The following is a 21068-nucleotide window of genomic DNA, read 5'->3' on the forward strand; positions in this document are numbered from 1 at the left end:
AAGCTCATACAGCATCAGCCAAAAAAAAAAAAAAAAAAAAAACCCTTTCCCATTTCACCCATCAGGTCACTCAAAATTTTTGTCTAGTTCAACCTTAAATTTATTTAAGCTGTCAACTTCCACAACATCAAATGGAAGTCTGTTCCAGCAATCAACTACCAGCTGGCTAAAGGCAAACTTGCGTACATCAATTCCACAACTGTCTTTTCTCAATTTGAATCTATGCTCCCTCAAGTTCTTAATCTGAGCAAGCGGAAGTATCCCATCAGCATTGAGCCTGCTCAAACCATTCAAGGCTTTATACACCTCTATCAGATCACCTCGCAGGTAACTAGTCTCCAGTGCTGCAACTTGCAGAACTTAAGCCTTTCTTTGTAAGCACACCCATTTGTTCCTCTCACCAATCTTGTTGCCCTTCTCTGTACTCATTCTAGCAACTCAACAGACTTCCTAAAATGAGGCCTCCAGGCCTGTATACAGTACTTAAGGTGTGGCCTGATCATTGCCTTATACAAAAGGATAATTACCTTGTCTCTGCTAGCAAAATTCCTATATATCATTGACAAAACTCCATGACCTGCTCTGGCATCCTGTCTGCACTGTTCAGAGAACTTCGTATCTGGCTGCATAATTACCCCCAGGTCTTTTTCATTCTCCACCTCCCTGAGTGTAGTAGCACACAGTTGGTACGTTTCCCTTGGGTTACTATACCCATATGGAGTACTTTGCATTTGTCAATGTTAAACTTCAGTTGCCACTTCTCAGCCCATCTGCCTAACTTTTCTAGATCCTGTTGCAGTAACATACTGTCTTTAACAACCCTGACATCCTTTGTATCATCTGCAAACTTGGACATTAAGCCTGATATACCTTCATCAATATCCTTAATAAATACACAAAACAACAATGGGCCCAAAACCGTACCTGAGGGCTCCACTAGTAACATTAGTCCACATACAGCAGTGTCCATTTATTACCACTCTCTGCAGTCTCCCACTCAACCATCCGTTTATCCATTGCAGTAACTTGCTCTTAATGCCATACTGCTCCAATCTGTATAGCAGTCTTCCATGTGCAATTGTATCAAAAGCTTTCCTGAAATCCAAGTATATGATATATATTTTTTTTGCATCCAGTTCTTTGTGACCACGGCATAGTATCCAATCAGACTGGACAGACAAGACATCCTCTTAACAAACCCATGATGTCTGAGCTATTACCGTTGCTTTTCTAGGTGATCCTGTATCACCTCTTTAACCAGTGACTCCATTACTTTCCCCAGAACAGAAGTTAAACAAAGAGGTCTATAATTATTTGTCGCCCTTTGAATCCCCTTTGTGAATTGGGGATACATTTGCATATCTCCAGTCCATGGGGACCTTCCCAGACTCTAAGGATACTCTCATAATTATGGCTAAGGTTTGCTTACTTCCCTTGCTGCCTCCTTCATTATAACTGGATAGATTCCATCTGCCTCAGGTGCCTTTTTTTATGTTTAACTTCAACAATTTCTCCTCCACTTTGCTCTCAGTTATTACAAAATCACTTAAATTCCTGTTAGAGTTTGATAAATGTCTGGCATTCCCCTCCTTGAATAACACCTAATGTGTGAATCTAAATACAAAATATTCATTCAGTTTATCAACCACTTGAGCAGGATCATCAACAGTCGAACCGTCTATGTTAAGGTATACCAATCTGATTCATCCCCTTACGGTCTAGCGTTTACACACAACGCCCTACCAATTTAGCCATAACTAATGTCTTGGCAAAAGCTCTTTTCTTCTCAGGTCACCTTTGTTAAGAAGCATGACCCCACCACCACTTCTCTTTCCTAAATATACTTTATATACCAGGGTGAAACTCACCATCCTCAATTTTTGTGTGATGCCATATTTCTGTTAGTACTATTGTGTCAGCATTATTTGTCCTAACAAGGAGTTCAAATTCGGCCATTTTATTGACAACACTCCTAACATTCTGTAGAAGCAGTTAAGACTTTGTATATTTCTATAATTTAAGCTTTTAGCATTAGCATTAGTAGAGGCATTTGATGCAAGAAAGCAAGCTTATGCAGCATCAGCCAAAAAAAAAAAAAAAAAAAAAAAGTAACATAAATAAATAAAAATAACCACTTCCACTTCACCCCTCTGTTCGTTCGAAATACCTGTCCAGCTGAGCCTTAAACTTATTTAGGCTATCAACTTCCACGACAAGGGATGGAAGTCTGTTCCACCCACCAACCACCCGCTGGCTAAAGGCAAATTTCCGCACATCTATCCTACATCTGTCTTTCCTCAATTTGAATTTATGCCCTCTCAGGTGATTTTTCTGAGCTAGAGGAAGAATCCCATCAGCATTGAGCATGCTCAAACCATTCAAGGCTTTGTACACCTCTATCAGATCACCCCGCTGGTGCCTAGTTTCCAGACACTGTAATTTGCAAAACTTAAGCCTTTCTTCGTAAGAGAACCCCTTTGTCCCATTCACCAATCTAGTTGCCCTTCTCTGTACTCGTTCCAGCAGCTCTACATCCTTCCTGAAATGAGGCCTCCAGGCCTGTATACAGTACTCTAGGTGTGGCCTGACCATTGCCTTATACAAGGGAATAATCACCTCCTTATCCCTGCTAGAAAAATTTCTATATATCATTGACAATACACCATGAGCTACTCTTGCAGCTCGTCTGCACTGCTCAGAGAACTTCATATCTGCCTGCACCACCACCCCCAGGTCCCTTTCATTCTCTACCACTGTCAGTGTAGTACCACAGAGTTGATACGTTGCTCTGGGGTTGCTGTTTCCCATATGTAGTACTTTACATTTGTCAATGTTAAACTTCATTTGCCACCTCGAAGCCCATCTGCTCAACCTTTCCAAATCCTGTTGCAGCAGCATAGTGTCAGTAGTGTCCTTGACAACCCTGCCAACCTTTGTATCGTCTGCAAACTTGGACATTAAGCCTGATATACCATCATCAATATCATTTATAAATACAGAAAACAATAAAGGCCCCAATACTGAACCCTGAGGGACTCCACTAATAACATTAGTCCACGATGAGCAGTGTCCATTGATTACCACTCTCTGTCTTCTCCCCCTCAACCACCCCTTTATCCATAGCAGCAACTTGCCTCCAATGCCACACTGCTCCAATTTGTGCAGCAGTCTTCCATGTGCAACAGTATCAAAAGCCTTTCTAAGATCCAAGTATATAATATCAAAGTTATTCCCTGCATCCAGTTCTTTTGTGACTGCATCATAGTATCCAATCAAATTGGTCAGGCAAGACTTCCCCTTAACAAAACCATGCTGTGTCCTAGCTATAACTGAAGTCTTGTCTAGATGATCCTGCAGTGCTTCTTTCACCAGTGCCTCCATTAATTTTCCGGGAACAGAAGTTAAACTCACAGGTCTATAATTACTTGTGTCAGCCTTTGATCCCCCTTTGTGAATTGGGGTCACATTTGCACATCTCCAGTCAATGGGTACCTCCCCTGAGTCCAAGGAAGCTCTCATAATTATGGCTAAGGGTTTGCTTACCTCCTTTGCTGCCTCCTTTAATATAACTGGATAGATCCCATCCACCCCGGGTGCCTTTCTTGTGTTTATCTTCAACAATTTCTCCTCCACTTTGCTCTCAGTTATTACAAGATTCTCTAGCTTACTGCTAGAGTTGAATACACCTCTGGCATTCCCCTCGCTGAATAACTCCTCATGTGTGAATGTCGATGCAAAATATTCATTTAGTTTGTTAGCTACCCGAGCAGGGTCATCAACAGTTGACCCATCGATCTCAAGTGGACCAATCTGATTCATCCCCTTCCTTCTAGAGTTTACATAAGTAAAGAACTCTTTGCTGTTTTTCTTCGCATCCCTTGCCAAGGATCTCTCGTAATCTGCCTTCGCCTGCCTAACCTCCTTTGTAACTTGGTTACAGATCAACTTGTATCTATCATAGGCGTCCGTGTCACGTGTTAATTTGTATGTATCCCATGCATTTTTCTTCTCTGCCATATGCCTCATTAGTTCATCTGACAACCATTTAGGCCTAAACCTTGAACAATATTTCTTAGTTGGTATGTAAAGCCTAGTAGCTTCCACGATAAGTTCTTTGAATGCTTCCCATTTTGAATTTGCTGTTGGCAATATCATCAGTTGATCCCACTGTATAGAATTTAAATACTGTCTCAGTCCATTGTAGTCGCCTTTACGAAAGCAATACCCCTTCCCTTTACCCCTAATGGTAGTTACCTCTTTGAGTAACTCCCACTTCAGCACACTGTGATCACTGCCACCAAGTGGTTCATTTATCTGCAGATTCTGAATGCATGAAGAATCACTACTGATAATCAAATCAAGAGTATTACTCCCTCTAGTTGCCTCCCGAACATGCTGATGTAGAAAACAATCATCCAATAAATCCACAAAAGCCTTGCTACTGTGTGAGTGACCAGCCCCCAAATTCCAGTCAATATCTGGGAAATTAAAATCCCCCATTATAAGACTCTCTGATTTACTGGCCCACTCTATTTCTCCGAACAGTTTCTTATTATACTCATCAGAGTCATTAGGCCTATAGCACACTCCTACTCTCAATTTTGATCTCCCAATGCTTATGTCACACCAAACTGACTCGACACTGCACTGTCCAGCGATGTCGACTGGCTTCACTTCCTTGGATTTTATGTGTTTCTTAATTAATAGCATAACCCCTCCTCCCTTCCTATCCTGTCTATCCTTTCTGTACACATTGTACTCCCCAAATTCCAGTTCTGCATTTCTTATATCTGTGTGACACCACGTCTCTGAAATCCCCACAATATCTGCCTTTGATGTTTTGAGCAATACCTCAAATTCATCAAATTTATTTACTAAACTCCTAGCATTGGTGTACACACAAGTATACATGCACCTGTTCTTTTTCTTAGCTACCCTAACACAACCCATGTGTTTACTTGTACCCCAATGATTCCCAGCAGTCTCTGAAATATCCTTTTAGGCAGCAGGTGATTGATTGCTGGAACAAGCTTCCACCTGTCATTGTGGAAGTTAACAGCTTAAATAAATTCAAGGCAGAACTAGACAAACTTTTGGAGTGAATGGGTGGGTGAAATGGGAAAGGGTTTTTTTTTTTTTTTTTTTTTGGCTGATGCTGTATAAGCTTGCTTTCTTGCATAATTAGCCCTTCTAAGGCTAATAACATGTACCGAACGAAAACACTTGACAGAAAGGGGAAAGTGTGATGCTTTTGGCTGAGAATTATACAGAATGTAAAACAGTATACTTAGTAAAACCATGTGAGTTAATTTCTGTCAAAAATTGCTGTGACTTTCTCTACCTGATGACACAGACAATCACCAGAGCAACTTTCCACTGCATGCTTATCTTTTGCATGCTGCAAAAAAATGCAATTTGTTTTTGTCAGTTGTTCAGCAAGCACTATCACCATTAAAAATGTTTCATGCTGCATTTTGTCCAGGTAGCATTAATGTGTGCGAATGTAGTGTACACTTCCCAGAACACCGAAGCAAAAAAACCCATCCTTAGCACTGGGATCAAGCTATATTTGGGTGGGTTAAAAAAAATAACCATAATAAAATGAATAAAAAAATAAAGCCTTGTTCAATCACTGCTGATGTCTGTGTAAGATAACCTTTGAAGGAAAATAAAAATAATCATCCCCTTGATCCACATATCAAACAAATTATATTTTAGGTAGTCTAAAGACTCCTAAAATGTACCTAAACTTGAATAGCCTTACCTACATATCTATAAAAGCAATATCCACATAGTTAAAAAGAAACTTAAGCAATCACGAATTCCTGCTGCAGAGTAAAAAACTCTGGACCCGACTATTCTATCATAGTCTCATACACAAATATACTGGAACAAACCACAACTAGCCAATAAAATCACAGAAGTGCTTAAACAAACTCCTTTCCAATTTTGAAAACTAAGCATTAGTATTAGAAATGGCAACTGATGCAAGAAAGGTTACACAGCATCAGCAAACAAAAGAAAAAAAAATCTGCCTCACTTGTGAATCACCTGTGTTTTTGCAGTTTTCTGAAAAAATAGCAGACAAAAGAATTGAAAAACAAATCAACCTCAAATTTTTAATAAAACTAAAGAAAATACCAACTCAAAGTTACGAATTGGTACAAGTTTATGAGGAAGCTCACACCATTTGAACACACAAGCTTTATTGAAGAAAATTCAAACACACAAGAGCTTGTGTGTTTGAATGGTATAAAATATTTTTTGAAGGACGAGAGAATATGGAAGATGCGTAAGAGAAGGGTGTCCAGTATTCATGAAAACTAATGAAAATGTCAACCAGGTAAGGCCACTGATTATAAGTGATCATTATTTAAGCATTAGAATGGTTGCATCAGAACAAAATATGGACCAAGAGACACCTAGACAAATTTTAACTAAAATTTTGACATGAGAAAAGTGTGTGCAAAAAATTTTGAATGAAGATCAAAGAACAAGAAGACTCCAAAATTGTAAAGCTATTTCAAAAAAAATTGAAGAAGATATAGACTTTCTGAGTACTGTAATTATTTGTGATGAAAGTTCGTTCCAGTACAACTCAGAAACTAAGACAGACAATGCAATGGAAGAAAAAACAATCCCCCACACCAAAAAAAAGCAAGATGTCAAAATCAAAAATGGAACCATGCTTTTTGTTTTCTTCAATATTAAAAGAATTATCATGGCTAAATATCCTACCAAATCAGACTGCCAACCAAACATACTACACTGAAATTCTGACTTGATGAAAAAATTCAAAGGATGAGATCTGAATCTGCCCATCTGGAAAGATGGGTGGATGCTCCATCAAGGCAATGCTCCACAACACATGCTCTCTGTTCACCAGTTTCTGTATAAAAACATATTAATATTCCTGTGTGCAAACATACACCCTACTCGCCAGACCTAGCCCCTTGTCACTTTTTTCTCTTCCCTAAGCTGAAAAGTGTACTTGTAAGGACCCAGCCTTACAATAAATTATAAAGTTTGTTAATTATTGGAAGAATTAATTGTGGCATATATAGTTAGTTTCAGTCAAGTATCATTTGTTAAGAAACACTGAAATTCGAAGGTTAGTCCAAACACTCCCAGTTAGTTAAATCTCGGTTGTATGGAAAAATTCCTTAAGCGAGTCAGTAAAAGCAATCATAATGGACCGAAACAAATCCCACTTAAGACAGGAGCATATACTCTATAGAAAGGGCACTGAGTGCGGAAGTGGCCCTATTATAGATTTCACGGTTCGACCTCTAGCAGGTGTGGGCGACTAGAAATGGATATGGGGGTGAGGTCACAAAGAAAGCCTGAAACTCTCTTAGCTGACCGGAACTTACGTTTAATTTCTAGAAATTACCAGTAATTTCCAGACTATCGGAAGTTCGGTCACACTAGGAAAAAGAAAGCACGCCCACGGAAATGAAGGGAGACGAATAGAATCACGAAGGAAAGGATAGGGAAGTCAACGATTGGCCAGGAAGAAAGCGGTGGGAAATTTGAGAGAAAGGAGAGAAGGGAAGAAAAAATTGATACTGATCATTCGGAGAGGAGTTCTTGTGGTGAAGAGAGGGAGAAGAGGAGTCGTGATCTAAGTTGGGTGGTGGAAGCAGTCCTGGGGAGATGGAAGCTGTAGTGGGAGAATTTATTATAAGAAATTATTTTGTGAAAGTCTAGAGTCGGAAGTATCGTTCCCTTGAAGAAGTTAATGCAATCTATGGAGGAAGAATGGTGAAACGCCCTAGAGGCAAATTTCTCGATTGAGCAGTTGAGTGACTAGTCGACCCGGAAGGTATCCCAGTCCTCGGACGCAACGCAGATGGAGGAAGAAAGGAGATAAGATCCGGTATTATCTTCAGCCGTGCAGTACCCGGTAGAGAAACCCAGGATAGATTACTGTGTTCCCGGGATGAGCAACCTTTCGCTTTCCAGTCCTCACCCCGAGCAGATAGGAAGAGAGACCGAGCAGGGAGGAATACCAGACCATTGCGTAAGTTCTAGAATAAGTACTGAGAATATAAAAAAAAAAAGGGGGAACTAATTTAATAATGAAAAGGACTCTAGGAGGACGCTATAAATTTTAAGAGAGAATGTCAAAGTACTAACTATATATATATATATATATTTGAACGAGTGTAATACTTAAGGAGTGATAATTTAATTTAGTATAGAGATCAGAGTAATGCAATTTAAGAGTAAGTTAATCTGTAGTAGGAAGAAAAAATTTTGTCCTTGAATTATTGTGAATGTTAAATTGCTGTGAGTATGACTTATTTGGGGTAGAAAATGATTAAACAGGTAAACAATTAAATGAGCATCTAGCCCTAATTATGAAATAGTGGATTAATTGAAAGGAAAGGTAACTAAGTAAATTGGTTGGATATTGTTGACTGTTGACATGTTTGCAAGGAAGGATTCTTGAATGAATATATATATGTATTTCCTAATAAGTTGGGAAACGAGCACTTATGAAATTATATTTTTTGTCTGTTCATTGGCTGATGGTGGTTTATTGACTTACATGGACTGTTAAGGAGCAAAGAGACAGATTGTACGTTGTGAGGGTAATAAATGCCCGGACCTACTGAAATCTTTGTAGAGCAACATGAAGAGACACAATGATATATATATATATATATATATATGTAGATATATATAAGTATTAGGATTGAGTAGTTCTTTTGATAACAAGGTTGACTGTAAATTACAAGATATATACACATTTAAAAATTAGAATAATAACAAGTGTCAAACTAAATACTGTATTCTGTTAAAGGTTATTGTAATTTTCTTATATATGATATGACAATAAAAAAAATTTATATTCTACATTCATGTGTGTGTGTGTCTGTCAATTCTAAACTCAGCCAGTCCAGTGGAAGAATACCTTATTATAGTTGGGATCCCCGTGAGTCTGGGATTTTCTGAGATCAATCAAGTCAGGTGTTAAAGTGGGGAAGGGTTAAAATAAGGGGATAAAAAAATATAACATAATATAATATAATTGTAAGGCCCCTTTCAGAATAGGATTTTCAGAATAATAAAAATAACTTTTACTCCCCCCCCCCACAACTTAAGGGTACCCAACTTTGTTGAAGACAGTTTGTCAGAAAAAAAAAAAAATGACTGAAGTGTTAAAAATGGCTTATAGAAGGTGTCTTTCACAAATATTTCTGTGCTCAGAAGAAGCATTTTTTTTTTTTTTTTAGTTGTTGGCACATCGGCTTGTGTGGCCATAATGCACCTCCCAAAGTTTTTGCACTACTCTGATCCAAGCCCGAGCAGGATTAGAACCCATGACCTTTGGGTTGCCAGGCAGGTACTTTAACCACCCAGCTAGCCAGCCTAGTAGCCAAGAAGCATATGGAGCAGCATGTGCAGGCTAGAAGTCTGCATGGGACCGGGTAACACGAAGGATGTTCAGGCTCAGCTGGGGTACAAATAATTGTAATGAATTGTTATTTCAAACATTTCGGACTTTTTCTTACATATATTTTTCTTAATATTTTTTTATGTATTTAAATTCTTAAAGGTTTTTAGAAAAAATGTGTATTAGTTGTCAGTTGACACTCTTAATTGACCAATAAGGCACACTTTGCCAATGTCTCCAAAATTCTCCGAAATTTGTACTCTTTCATGAAATGAACCAGTCTGTATTTTTGCTCAGCAAACTAGCCTTTACCCTTAAGTGGATATTAAGTTGCAATTTACATTATATCAAGAGTATGATTTGAGTCATTATGTGTCCTCCAGCAAAGGGTCCCTTTTTAGTTGAATGTGTATAGTATACAGAATTTCTTAAGAGTGTGATACCGTTAATCCCTAGTTCCACTATATTCATTTTTAATACTTTCTGCTTCTTTGCTATATCCAAATACTGACCAATAATTTAGAAATACAGGTAAGATGAATGCTTATACATCACTCATACAGTGAGAATTGCCAGTGACAGAAGTGACAGTCAGTTCTAATTTTTTAATTTAAGTAGAGGTGGATATCGATATTTGTTTTGGAATTATATTAAATAAGGTAAATTGAAAATTTATTACATTTTCTTTTTTATATAATTAATACTGATAATTATTTTGGATAATCATTAGTTATATAATTATTAATATTGAATTTTGAATCTGAAAGTTCATTTTTGTATTATCATAAAACTTCAAAGTAATGCTAGTGATTTTATTTATATAAAAAGTCTCAATCGGGATGTAATAAAAATTGGTTTGCCAAAAAAACAAATTTTGGCTCAGTTCAGGCCGTCTAGACTTCGGGCTGGGCTAGGTAAAAATAAAAATTGTAGGCCCGTGCAGACCTCTAGTGCAAACCCAAGCAATTATTTTGAAGGGGAAACCTTATAAGGTAAGAAATATTTCTTTATATTTAATTTATTGCAACAGTCTCATTATTTAATAGCCACACTGCACATATTTAATATGCTTCTTATCTAAAGAACATAACCCTTTTCCCCATCCTTTCTTGTCTGTCTTTTCTGTATACATTGTACTCCCTATACTCAAATTCAGCTTCCCTTTATTATGTCTCATTCAAATTTATTTACTATGCTCCTAGTATAGTGTGCATGCAAGTATACATGCACTTATTCTTATTCTTAGTTACCCTAATACTGCCCACGTCTTTGCTTGTTTCCATGAGAATCTCCAGAAGGCCTTAAAATCCCGAACACCTTGCTTTCCATACTGCTGCATCTTCCAATAGCAGTACAAGAATCACTTTCACCGCTGCTTGTGTTATTAATCTATTAGTTTGTGTATCCCCCCCCAAGCTAGTAATTTTCCACCTCATCTAATACTGCCTCAATAGCATCAGCATATATTTTTACACCCCTTTTATTTAAGTGTATCCAATTCCTGTAAAAACAGTCTTTCCTGTTACTAAGTGCAGACCACACTAGAAAAAAAATCCTGCTGCATATCCCTTGCAGTCTCTCAAGTGCCAAACTGATTGACAAGACTATCATCGCACTCCCTCCATGGATTGCCACATTTAGCAAGCTTTTGAACATAAGTGATGCTTTTTCAGGTGATTATATCACACTATCCAAAAATTCACTACATCCAAAGAGTCCATGATCAGGTAGCAAGGAATATGTGACAACACTGCAAAAAATATTATGTAGATATGTGAAGCCTGTATCCCATATAGCATTATGTGCCATTCACTGTGTTTCCTGGGGATTCCCCTACATTCCCCCTCAAGGCATCTCTGCATAGCCAGTCATGAGTGTTGTATGGAAAATAAGAAACTCACCCAGAAATTTGCTGGCTAATTTCCTGTGTTTCCTGGGGATTCCCCTGCATTCCCCTCAAGGCATCTCTGCATAGCCAGTCATGAGTGTTGCATGGAAAATAAGAAACTCACCCAGAAATCTGCTGGCTAATTTCCTGACCATGCCATGTACATGCAAAGAAGCTCTTCATTTTGCTGCCCTCAAAGGTTCCTGGGGTTACATTCTGAAAGGGAGATAGTTTCGTAGAAGGAGAAAGCAATTATAATTGGGTCTAGAGGGTTGAGACAGAGATGGTAATCTCTAGGAAAGGATGCGAGATTTCGGTCCAACAACATTCACATACCCTGGGTCAGCTTCTGCTCAGCAGGTAAAAGTAAGACAAACAGAGGGAGGAAATTAACACTAGCATATTACATTCTACTTGACAGCATCAGGTGTTTAGTAATGAATGCATGCTGTGCAACAGCAACTTCCTGGCAGGTTAATACTGTGTATGAGTATAATGTGCACACCCTGAAATATTGGAGTCAAGTTTACCCTCACCACTGTGGCCATGCCATGTTTGGGTAGTTTTCTTTATTATATATCCTGGAACACTGGAGTCAAACTCATCATCACCACTGCCATTTTTGGGTAGTTCTCTATATCCAAGCCTCTTTTCTGTTTATACATCATCTTCCTGTTCAGCAGTTACTATTCTGTATGAGAGAAAAATTAACCTTTTAGTATTGCTTACTGGTTTGTATTTTTGGATGTGCTGAATTAGTTGTTTCTAACAGCAGTAGAGTCACATTGTGTGTCCAAGACAGGTTTGGGGTGGGGGAAAGGCCATCAGGAGGATATCCAGAAAGAGTCAATTAAATAGCCATTTTTAGGGTCCATAGTCTAACGACTGTGGAGAAAATAATGGAGACCCTTATAATGTCACTCGGTTGTCTGTCTGTCACAGCATTGTATCTCTGGAACCACTCAACCTATTGACTTGAAATTTTGCATGGGTTTGTACATCATGTGGGCCAACATAACACCATATTGATCATTGTTGACAAAAATTTGTCTGAAGAATGGGGGGGGGGGTAAATTGGGAGACAAAAATTTTGTCAACAACCTATTGCTTATTATATACCATTGGAAAGGGCTCAACGTGTAGGCTTAAAATATAATTTTAAAATATTTTTTACATTACAAATGGCAGCGCCAGACAGGAAAATGTGAGTAATTTGTGTCCCCCCTCTATTTCCGTTGCTAATGGAGCTAAAAATTTAAAAATCATATTTGCTATATCATTCGATGCTTATCAAGGGAAAACTAAAACAATTGAAATCTATCATTTACTTTTTGTGTTAAAATTAAAAAAACAATTTTTTATTGCACTTTGATAGAGCGCTTCTTTGTAAGTAATTCTCTTTTTGGTGACAAAAAGGTTGCTAAATAGTTAATTAATAATTCTATAAAGGTCATTTATAAATTTTGTGACGAGAGGTATTTTTTTAACAATTTTCAAAGCAGGAGTTGTCCCGGCAAGGAGGTACTCAGAGAGCCAGTGTTGAGGAGGCAGTGGTGGGGAGGTGCCTGCATGGAGTCTTGCATGGCCCTCATCTGCCAGTCGCTTCTCCCCCAAGACTTGAATCATTTCTCCAGGAAGAAGTCTGAGTTGCTTCTCCCACCCTTATCATTCACAAGTCTGGAAAGAATCAAATAGACAACGTTTTTGTTAGTTCCTCAGTTTTAGGACAAGCTGGGGTACTAGAAATTTTTTCAGTTACCATAAAGCTCTATTTGAGATATTACACTAACGACCATTCATGACTATGGACACTTCATCCTGACTGCCTGGCACTCAGTAGTTGACCAATTTATTTTTTAATCTAAAGGAATACGTCTCATTCTTTATTTAACAAGTAGTAAACATCAAATCTGTTTCACACAAATATTATATATAAATTTCAAAATACACAATTTTATAATACTAAGTTTATTAATATATTAAATATATTGCAACTGATGTATAAGGTGCAGGCAGAAAATGAATGTGTCAGTTACAGTCACACAGATAAAGCATTTAGTGATGTGATTCACCAATAAGTCATTCCACATACAGGACTTAATGCTCAGCAACCCACCACTGGGAAACTCCACCCAACTGATAGTTAGTAGAGAGGTGGTGTGGTTGATTTGTAATAAAATTTATTCCTGTACTTCTTACATGATAAAAAGTTGTTTTATCATAATACAGAACAATGCTGTGTCACAAAGCTCTAGATCTGTCAATCAGACTGAAATTTTTTAGGTGCTACGTGTGGTCCATACTATTATATGGAGTTAGACGCTGAAAACATCAAGCACGAACAAAATAGAGGTGCTCGAAATAAAATAAATAAATAAATTTTCTGTTTATACTCCAGCACGACAACCAAGTCAGTAGAGTTTACAATAAATCATCAATACAAATATTTATCATATTTAGTAGTCACGGGCTTGAACCCCGGTCCACTCAAGGAACGAGTGCTATGCACTCTCGCTCCTGACCACTCGGCTACATCAGGCCTAAATATGTCTACACATTCATGCTAAAAGTATCTTGGTTAGACAAAACACCAACATTGAAGTCTTGAAAAGAGCAGGAAGAAAAGGTGAATTGTTGAGCTTAGTGAAGAGATGGAAAACTGCCTACCCGGGACACATCGTCAGAAATGTGAAATATAAATTGCTTCAAGTAATAATAGAAGGGAAAACACAGAGAAAGAAAGGAGTGGTGCGGGGGAGGAAACTTTCTTAGCTGCAAAATATCTGCAATTGGACTGGCAGATCAGCTGAGGATCTTTTTCATCTTGCCCAAAACAGAGAGAGAAGTACAGTGCGGTGATCGCCAACCTCCAATAGGAGACAGCATCAAAAGAAGAAGCTGTTTGTTTGTTAGTTATTTGGTTTTTAGAAGCATTAGCAACTAAGGCCATATTGCTCCGAGATATGCGGTGGTCATGCCTCGACCTTTCCATATTTGGTGGTGACGGGCTCGAACCCCGATCTAATCAAGAAGCGTGTGCTACGCACTGCTGCTTCTTCCCACCTGGCTACGGAGGCACCTAAGAAGAAGCAATAACTTATTATATGTATATCTTTTCAGAAAATAGTAAAGTAAAATCTCATTTTTCGTGTTTAAGCATGATATCAAACTCGATTTTCATATAAAAAATGGATTTTTATCAAAGATAAGAGAAAAAACATTATTATATATATTTAAAGTGTTCCGCTGATTATTTTTAAATTTTAGAAACTTTTCTTGCATAACAAATGATTCAAAATCGTTTTTTACCTTGCATTCAAAAGATATTTTTCATATTTAAGTTAAAAAAAAAAAAAAAAAAGAGGAAATATAAAAAAAGAAAGAAAACGTGATTTTTATACTTCCAACAAAGGTCAAACTGGTTCTAGTTAAGGTGCACTGGAAGGATTCTATCTGGTCTATTTTCCTTTCCTGGTTTTTTTTCTTTCCTCCTATTTTCTTATAGCAGGTCGAATTCACTGTTTCCTATTCCTTCCCTAACTATATGAAAATTTTTTAAAATTAAATCTCTCGTGGCACATGGGTAATCTTTCTGCAGCACACCGGTTGGGAAGCTCTGATCTAGACTGTCAAGTTTGCCCATCTTCATAAAACTTACAGTCAACCTTGCACATCACTTGGAATAATGTTAGTCAAGACAGTATTATAAAAAATTAATTTCCAGAATGCCACATTTCTATAAGGCAATGATAAATTCTCATGGCAGATACTTTGCCTATTGACACATATATCAAATGGTATTTCAACATTATTTGCTAAATAATGTTATCCGGGAGAAGAAGTTAAGAATTCACTTCCCACTTTTGGTTAAGGACTTTTTTGTATGTGAAATGATTCAGAATCTCCAGTTTCATGTTGATGAATAACAGTAAATATTTCTGAATTAAAATTTTGAAACAAAGGTCCTGATTGACAGTATAGTATGCAACATCAATCTCCGGTATATTCCCAGTGCTTTAATAGGTAGATCATATTTAATACAAGCTCATTTCCAATTAGACAAAGAAAGCTACAAATTAATTTTTTAAAACAAAAACAGTCAGTTTAGGAACACTTTATGACATGAAGTATTTAAATTTTATTGGAACAAGAGGACAATTATTACAATAGACCCAAACAGTCCCATCAACTAAATAAATTGGCTACATTTCAGATTTCTGTGTTGAAATGACTTTGGGCCTGGATTTTTGGTTTAGGATAAGTTTAAAACTTGACCACAGAAAAACTGTACTGCAGGAGATACCAAGCCATGCCACTGGATGTAGAATGCTGACGTATAATTAGCTAAGGTAGCTGTAGGTCAGTGTGGTTCAATAAATTATAATAAGATGATTACCAAACCATGCCAATGAACAGAGATCTGTCCAATGGCAGTGGAGAGACCACGTGATACAACCAAGATATGCTACTCAAGAGACCCTGTTGTACCACATCAATCTATGACTACCCAAGGTAGTTCAACGTGGAACAACAGGGTCTCTCCAGTGGTATAGCTTGATATCACTGGCAGTATAGGTTTGTCTTTCTTCATCACATTATAAACTTATTCTAAACCAAAAATCCAAGGCCAAAGATGGATTTAAATGCAGAAATTCAAAATGTAACCAATTATTTAGTTGTCGGGAACATTTGGGTCTACTGTAATAATTGTCCTATCATTCCAATAAACTAATTAAATACCTCACATGGTAAAGCATCTTTACTAAACCTACTAGGTAGTAATTTTGCATAATGTCCTTCTCGAGTGTAATTAAAAATAGAGACAAACACAATATGAGTATTAATGCTCCATTTATGGGCATTATTCACCAAGTGTTAAAACAAACAAAAATAAATCAATTAAAAAATTAATTGTATGTTTTCAGATGGCTAAATGCTGAAAAGATATAATCTAAGTACATTCAGATAAAAGAAGAGGCAAAGTCATGTTTTTGGAAACTCAAACATAGAAGAGTATTGTTTTCCCTGTCAACATCAATATCGGACATACAGTATTCATCATGACTTCAGAAATGTTTTGGAATGTGTTACTTGATATTGCTAATAAATATCTTAAATGGTATGCTTCTTGACATTTGTAAAACCAATACAAGTGAAGGACTGATTAAATGACAAACATGTGTATATTTATTGGTATTAGCAGTGGCAAGCAAGCAAGGCAAGACAGCAAACTTACACAGAATCATAGCAGAATGGTCAGACATGAGGGTGCCTAAGTACATGTGCTTTTTGATGGCCAGGGTTCAGGCCAAATATGGTGCTGTTTCTGGTATTCTCTGTATATTGTGAGCTACTAAGAGTATGTGGTTTTTAGATCCCAAAGTATAAAAAGAAAATTTATTATTTATTTAAAATCGGCCAAAAAAAAAAAAAAAAACATCCAATTATCACCTGTCCATCCTCCCTAATAGTCTGTGTAATACTTCCCTGAATTTATTCAAACTACCCAATTCTACAACACCAGATGGACTTCTGTTCCAACAATCAAGTACTCGCCAGCTGAAGGCGAATTTCCGTTTATCCTGTAACTATCCTTCGTCAATTTGAATTTATGCTCCCGCGTATGTCTAAGCAAGAGGTAGGATTCTATCAGAATCGGGCTCACTCTTGCTTACATGTGTTCCAATGAAGACTAAGCACACAACATAACTATGATGAGTGAAAATTTAAGTTCATTCTTCAAATGTGGCTCATAATTTCTGCTTATGAACAAAAAAGCAACCGTTATAAATTTAATCCAAGAGATTTTGATATACATATAAAAGAATTTCGGGGGGAAAAAAACAAACAAAAAATCCTTAAGTTAACAAAAACTTCTATTGTTTTATGCTCAATCTCACGCACTGCACGCGCACGATGTCCTGACTGCGACAAAATCTCAATTGTGACTATAGCAGTCGTTCCGTTTCTTTTCGTTTCACGATGAAAATATACTTTCACAAGTCTTACTACCTATGCATTCTCAACAATTGATACGAACTGACAAGAGAATGACCCAGTTCATTTCATACCTGGCAAAACCAGAAGCATTAGTCAGGCTAAGTCAAACAAAATTATGTTAAAACCCTCGAGCACAATGCATTAAAACAAATTAAAATAGTCATCAAACCACTACAATGGCAACCATTTGACAGACGGCCTTACCAATTCTTACTGCCATGCCACTAAATAGCAACTAACTAAATGTTCATGAAATACATCCTTCAATATCGAGTACACCTCCAGTAATATTATATTTTCTTTTTTTGTCTCCTTTAATGTAAACATAGATATTAACCAATGAAACGGCCCAACCATGTTTTCCTTTTTTCTTTTTATATATATATATATATATTTAATTTTAGTGTAATAATTTTTACGTGCAAGGTAAATGCCTAATGAAATAAATCCGAATATATCGCCATAAAGCGAATTTCAACTCAGAAACATGTACAACAGACACACTATAGAAGCGCGCCTACAACAGCACAAATTATATTTCATACAAATAAAACATTTGGAGAAATATTCTCAAGACCTGATCTAAAGTTGATTTGAGAAGCAGAATGCAAAATAGCAATAAAAATAATAAAAAATATTATTTAAATTTAATTTTATTTAATAAAATACCCTCTTAGGTTTATGGTTATATTTATAACCATAAAACTAAGAAGATCGAACCAGAGGTTAAACTGAAAACATTCATCAGGGCATCCAACACTAGGAAAATAGAAAACACAAAAGTGAGAAAGCACATATTATATCTAGTCGTATAACTCATCCGGGGCTACTCAGAAACAAAAGAGTATTGTTTTGATAATAACAATGTACTCAGTGCCATATCGTTCTTAAAGTAAAACACATTTTTAATGGCTACCCTTTTCATCAGCAGGAAACAGGAGAAATATTTTTATCACTCGGTAAATCAACAAGAACCTATAACACCAAAACATATCTGGAAAAATGAAGCAAATCTATATAAATTCTTTGCCCCTCTATAGAAAACATGCAAGTTTTTCTCGTTTCTCAGCAATGACACAGTTGGAAAAAACTCGCGAGTCAGGATTAAATTTAAAAGTGTCTGCAATTATACAGATACATGATAGGAGGGAGTATATGTGAGAGCCTTGTCAATCAATTCTGCCCTAGAGTGATTAGGCAGGGTTCATGGTGTAGAATTTTTTTTTTTTTTTGGGCACTCTGTATTGTTAACAGGAGAGACTGCTTCTACAGGGTTGGGATACATTTAAATAAAAAGGGTGCAAGAATATTTGCTGATGCCATCGAGACAGTGTTAGGGTGGTCGGAAAATCGCTAGTTGGGGGATTCACAGACTAAAAGATTAACAGTAGTCGCATGCAAAGGTGAAAGTAAATCTTCCACTGCTTCTATTAGAATGAGTAACAACTGGAAAGCAAGATGCTAGCGATTTCAAGGATTGGTGGGAGTCGTCATGGAACAAGTAAATACATGGGTTGTGTTAGGCTAACTAGGAGTAAGAACAAGTGCATGTAAACTTGCATGTAGAGTATAGTGAATAAATTTGATGAATTTGAAGTGCTGGTCAGGACAACAAAGGCGGATATTGTTGAGATATCAAAGACAACATAGCGTCACATATATAAGCAGTGCACAATTGGAAGATAGGGAGCACAATGTGTACAGGAAGGGAGGAGGAATCATGCTGTTAGTTAAGAAAAACATAAAATCTAAGGAAGTGCACCCAGGTCGCATAGATGGACAGTGCAACATTGAGTAAGTTTGGAGTGACATAAGCAATGGAAAAGCAAAACTGAAGATAGGAATGTGTTGTAGACCTAACGAATCTGAATAGTAAAAAGAACAATTGTACAGAGAAATTGAGTGGACCAGTAAATCGGAAAGCGTAATAATGGGGACTTTTATCTTGCGAAATATTGAATGGAACTTGTCGCTTGGCCATATACACATTACCGACAATTTTGTGGATTTATTTGATGATTGTTTTCTAGAGCAGCATGTTCGAGAGGCAATCAGAAGGAGTAATACTCTTCATCTGATTATCAACAGTGATTATTAATGTATAAGAATATGCAGATAAAAGAAACATTAGGCGCCATTGATCAGAGTGCACTGCTGTACGATTTACATAAAGACGTAGCTACCATCAAGAGTAAAGAAAAGGGCTTTCATAAAGGTCACTACAGAGGTCTACAACAGTTTTAAAATTCTATACAGTGGAACCAACTGATGATGTTACCAACAGCAAATACTAAATGAGAAGAATTCAAGGAAGTAATCTTGGAAGCTACTAGCCTTTTTTTCCTAACTAATAAATAGTGCTCAAGGTTGAGGCCTAAATGGATGTTAGATGACCAAATGAGACTGATGGCAGAGAACAATGCGTATAAATTATAAGGCAACGTAGAAGCCTATGGTAGATATAAGCTAGTCTGCAATCAAGTCAAAAGAGTGGTTAGGCAAGCAAAGGCAGATTTCGAGAAATTTTTGGCAAAGGACGCAAATTAAAACAGCAAAGGCTTCATTATTTATATAAACTCTAGAAGGAAGGGGATAAATCAGGTTGTTCCACTTGATATTGATGGTGCGATAGAGTTGCGTAGCTACACTTTTTCGGGGCCAAAGGAAAAAAACATGTTCGGGGTCCCTACTTAATTAACGAATATTGCAAAAACAGGAGACAGTCAAATACGCCGGGCCCCTAAATGGCCCGGAGGCAATTGCCTTGCCTGCCTACATGATAGCTACACCACTGGTGCGACAGCAGATGATGCTGCCCAGAAAGTTACCAAACTAAACGAGTATTCTGCATAAACATCATTAGAGCAGCGGTTCCCAATCGGTGGTTCGCGAAACGGTTTCCAGGGGCTTCGCAATAAAAATTCTTTAATGGCGGCTCTTTAGATTTACATAGGTAAATTATTCTAAACTACAAAATAGAACTAATAATAAACAATAAAGTAAAATAAAATTAAATAAAAAGCAAAGAATTGTCAAAGAAAGGAACCATGTCTCCCACAGTTCCTTATAATTCCTTACCAACTTGCAGGACACCATGTGTTTTCCATGCTAATTTTTTTTCAGTTTTAAGGATTATTGTTATGCATAGGTTCCTTTTTTTTTTTTTTTTAGAACCTATAATACTTAGTAATGTGAATGGTCTGAAGCAGTAGCCTAGCTACACTTTTTAGGACCCCGGAGGCAAAAAAAAAATGTTCGGGCCCCTACTTAATTAATGAAAATTCCAAAAAGAGGAGACAACCAAAGACGACGGGCTGGGAGGCAATTGCCTTGCCTGCCTACATGGTAGCTACACCACTGGTCTCAAGATTGAAAAGATGAAATAAGATAGTCGTTGACATTAGATTTGAACTTCTGTAGATTGTAATTTTCAGGAAATACTTATGAAGGAAGTTTGTTTCAGAAAACAGAAATTGAATGAACAAATGAAGAAGAAAAGTTAATTCTGTGATTCTGAACTAGGACAGTAAAAGGACGTTGAATGGTTCTGGCACGTTTTCGGACTGGTTTGAAAGAGAGAGGGAGAATTATAGAAGCCAATTCAGAAGAACAGTGCCCATGCAAGTATCTATATTAAAGAAATGCAACAGAAACAGTCTATTAGACAGGGAGTGGAGAGACTCTGTTAGAGATCAGAGATTAATTTGGGAATCTAGAAGCCTGAGAAAGGTTTGGGGAGGGCTGACAGATGTGGGAACAATATTTCATAGTAGGCCA

General features: G+C 37.1%; 1 protein-coding gene across 9 annotated transcripts in view; it reads right to left on the minus strand.

Moving 5' to 3' along the window:
* LOC150079208 (uncharacterized) overlaps positions 1 to 17588 on the minus strand; it is a 258857-nt gene extending 241269 nt beyond the window's left edge. For 4 of the 9 annotated variants that reach the window (XR_016547517.1, XR_016547518.1, XM_090382560.1 and 1 more), the window contains exon 1: positions 16743 to 16946. Coding sequence is in view for 2 of the 9 variants with exons in the window: in XM_090382560.1 (XP_090238686.1) it covers positions 16743 to 16750 (8 nt within the window). In the remaining 7 variants the exon portion in view is untranslated. Of the gene's footprint in view, positions 1 to 16742; positions 16947 to 17362; positions 17441 to 17495 lie in introns of those variants that run through there. The other 5 variants (XR_016547519.1, XR_016547521.1, XR_016547523.1 and 2 more) reach the window with 5 other exon arrangements.
* Positions 17589 to 21068: the final 3480 nt, after the last annotated feature.

This window comes from Mastigoproctus giganteus, chromosome 10, assembly GCF_048544385.1.
Source record: "Mastigoproctus giganteus isolate SK-2022 chromosome 10, ASM4854438v1, whole genome shotgun sequence".
NCBI classification, from domain to species: Eukaryota; Metazoa; Arthropoda; class Arachnida; order Uropygi; family Thelyphonidae; genus Mastigoproctus; species Mastigoproctus giganteus.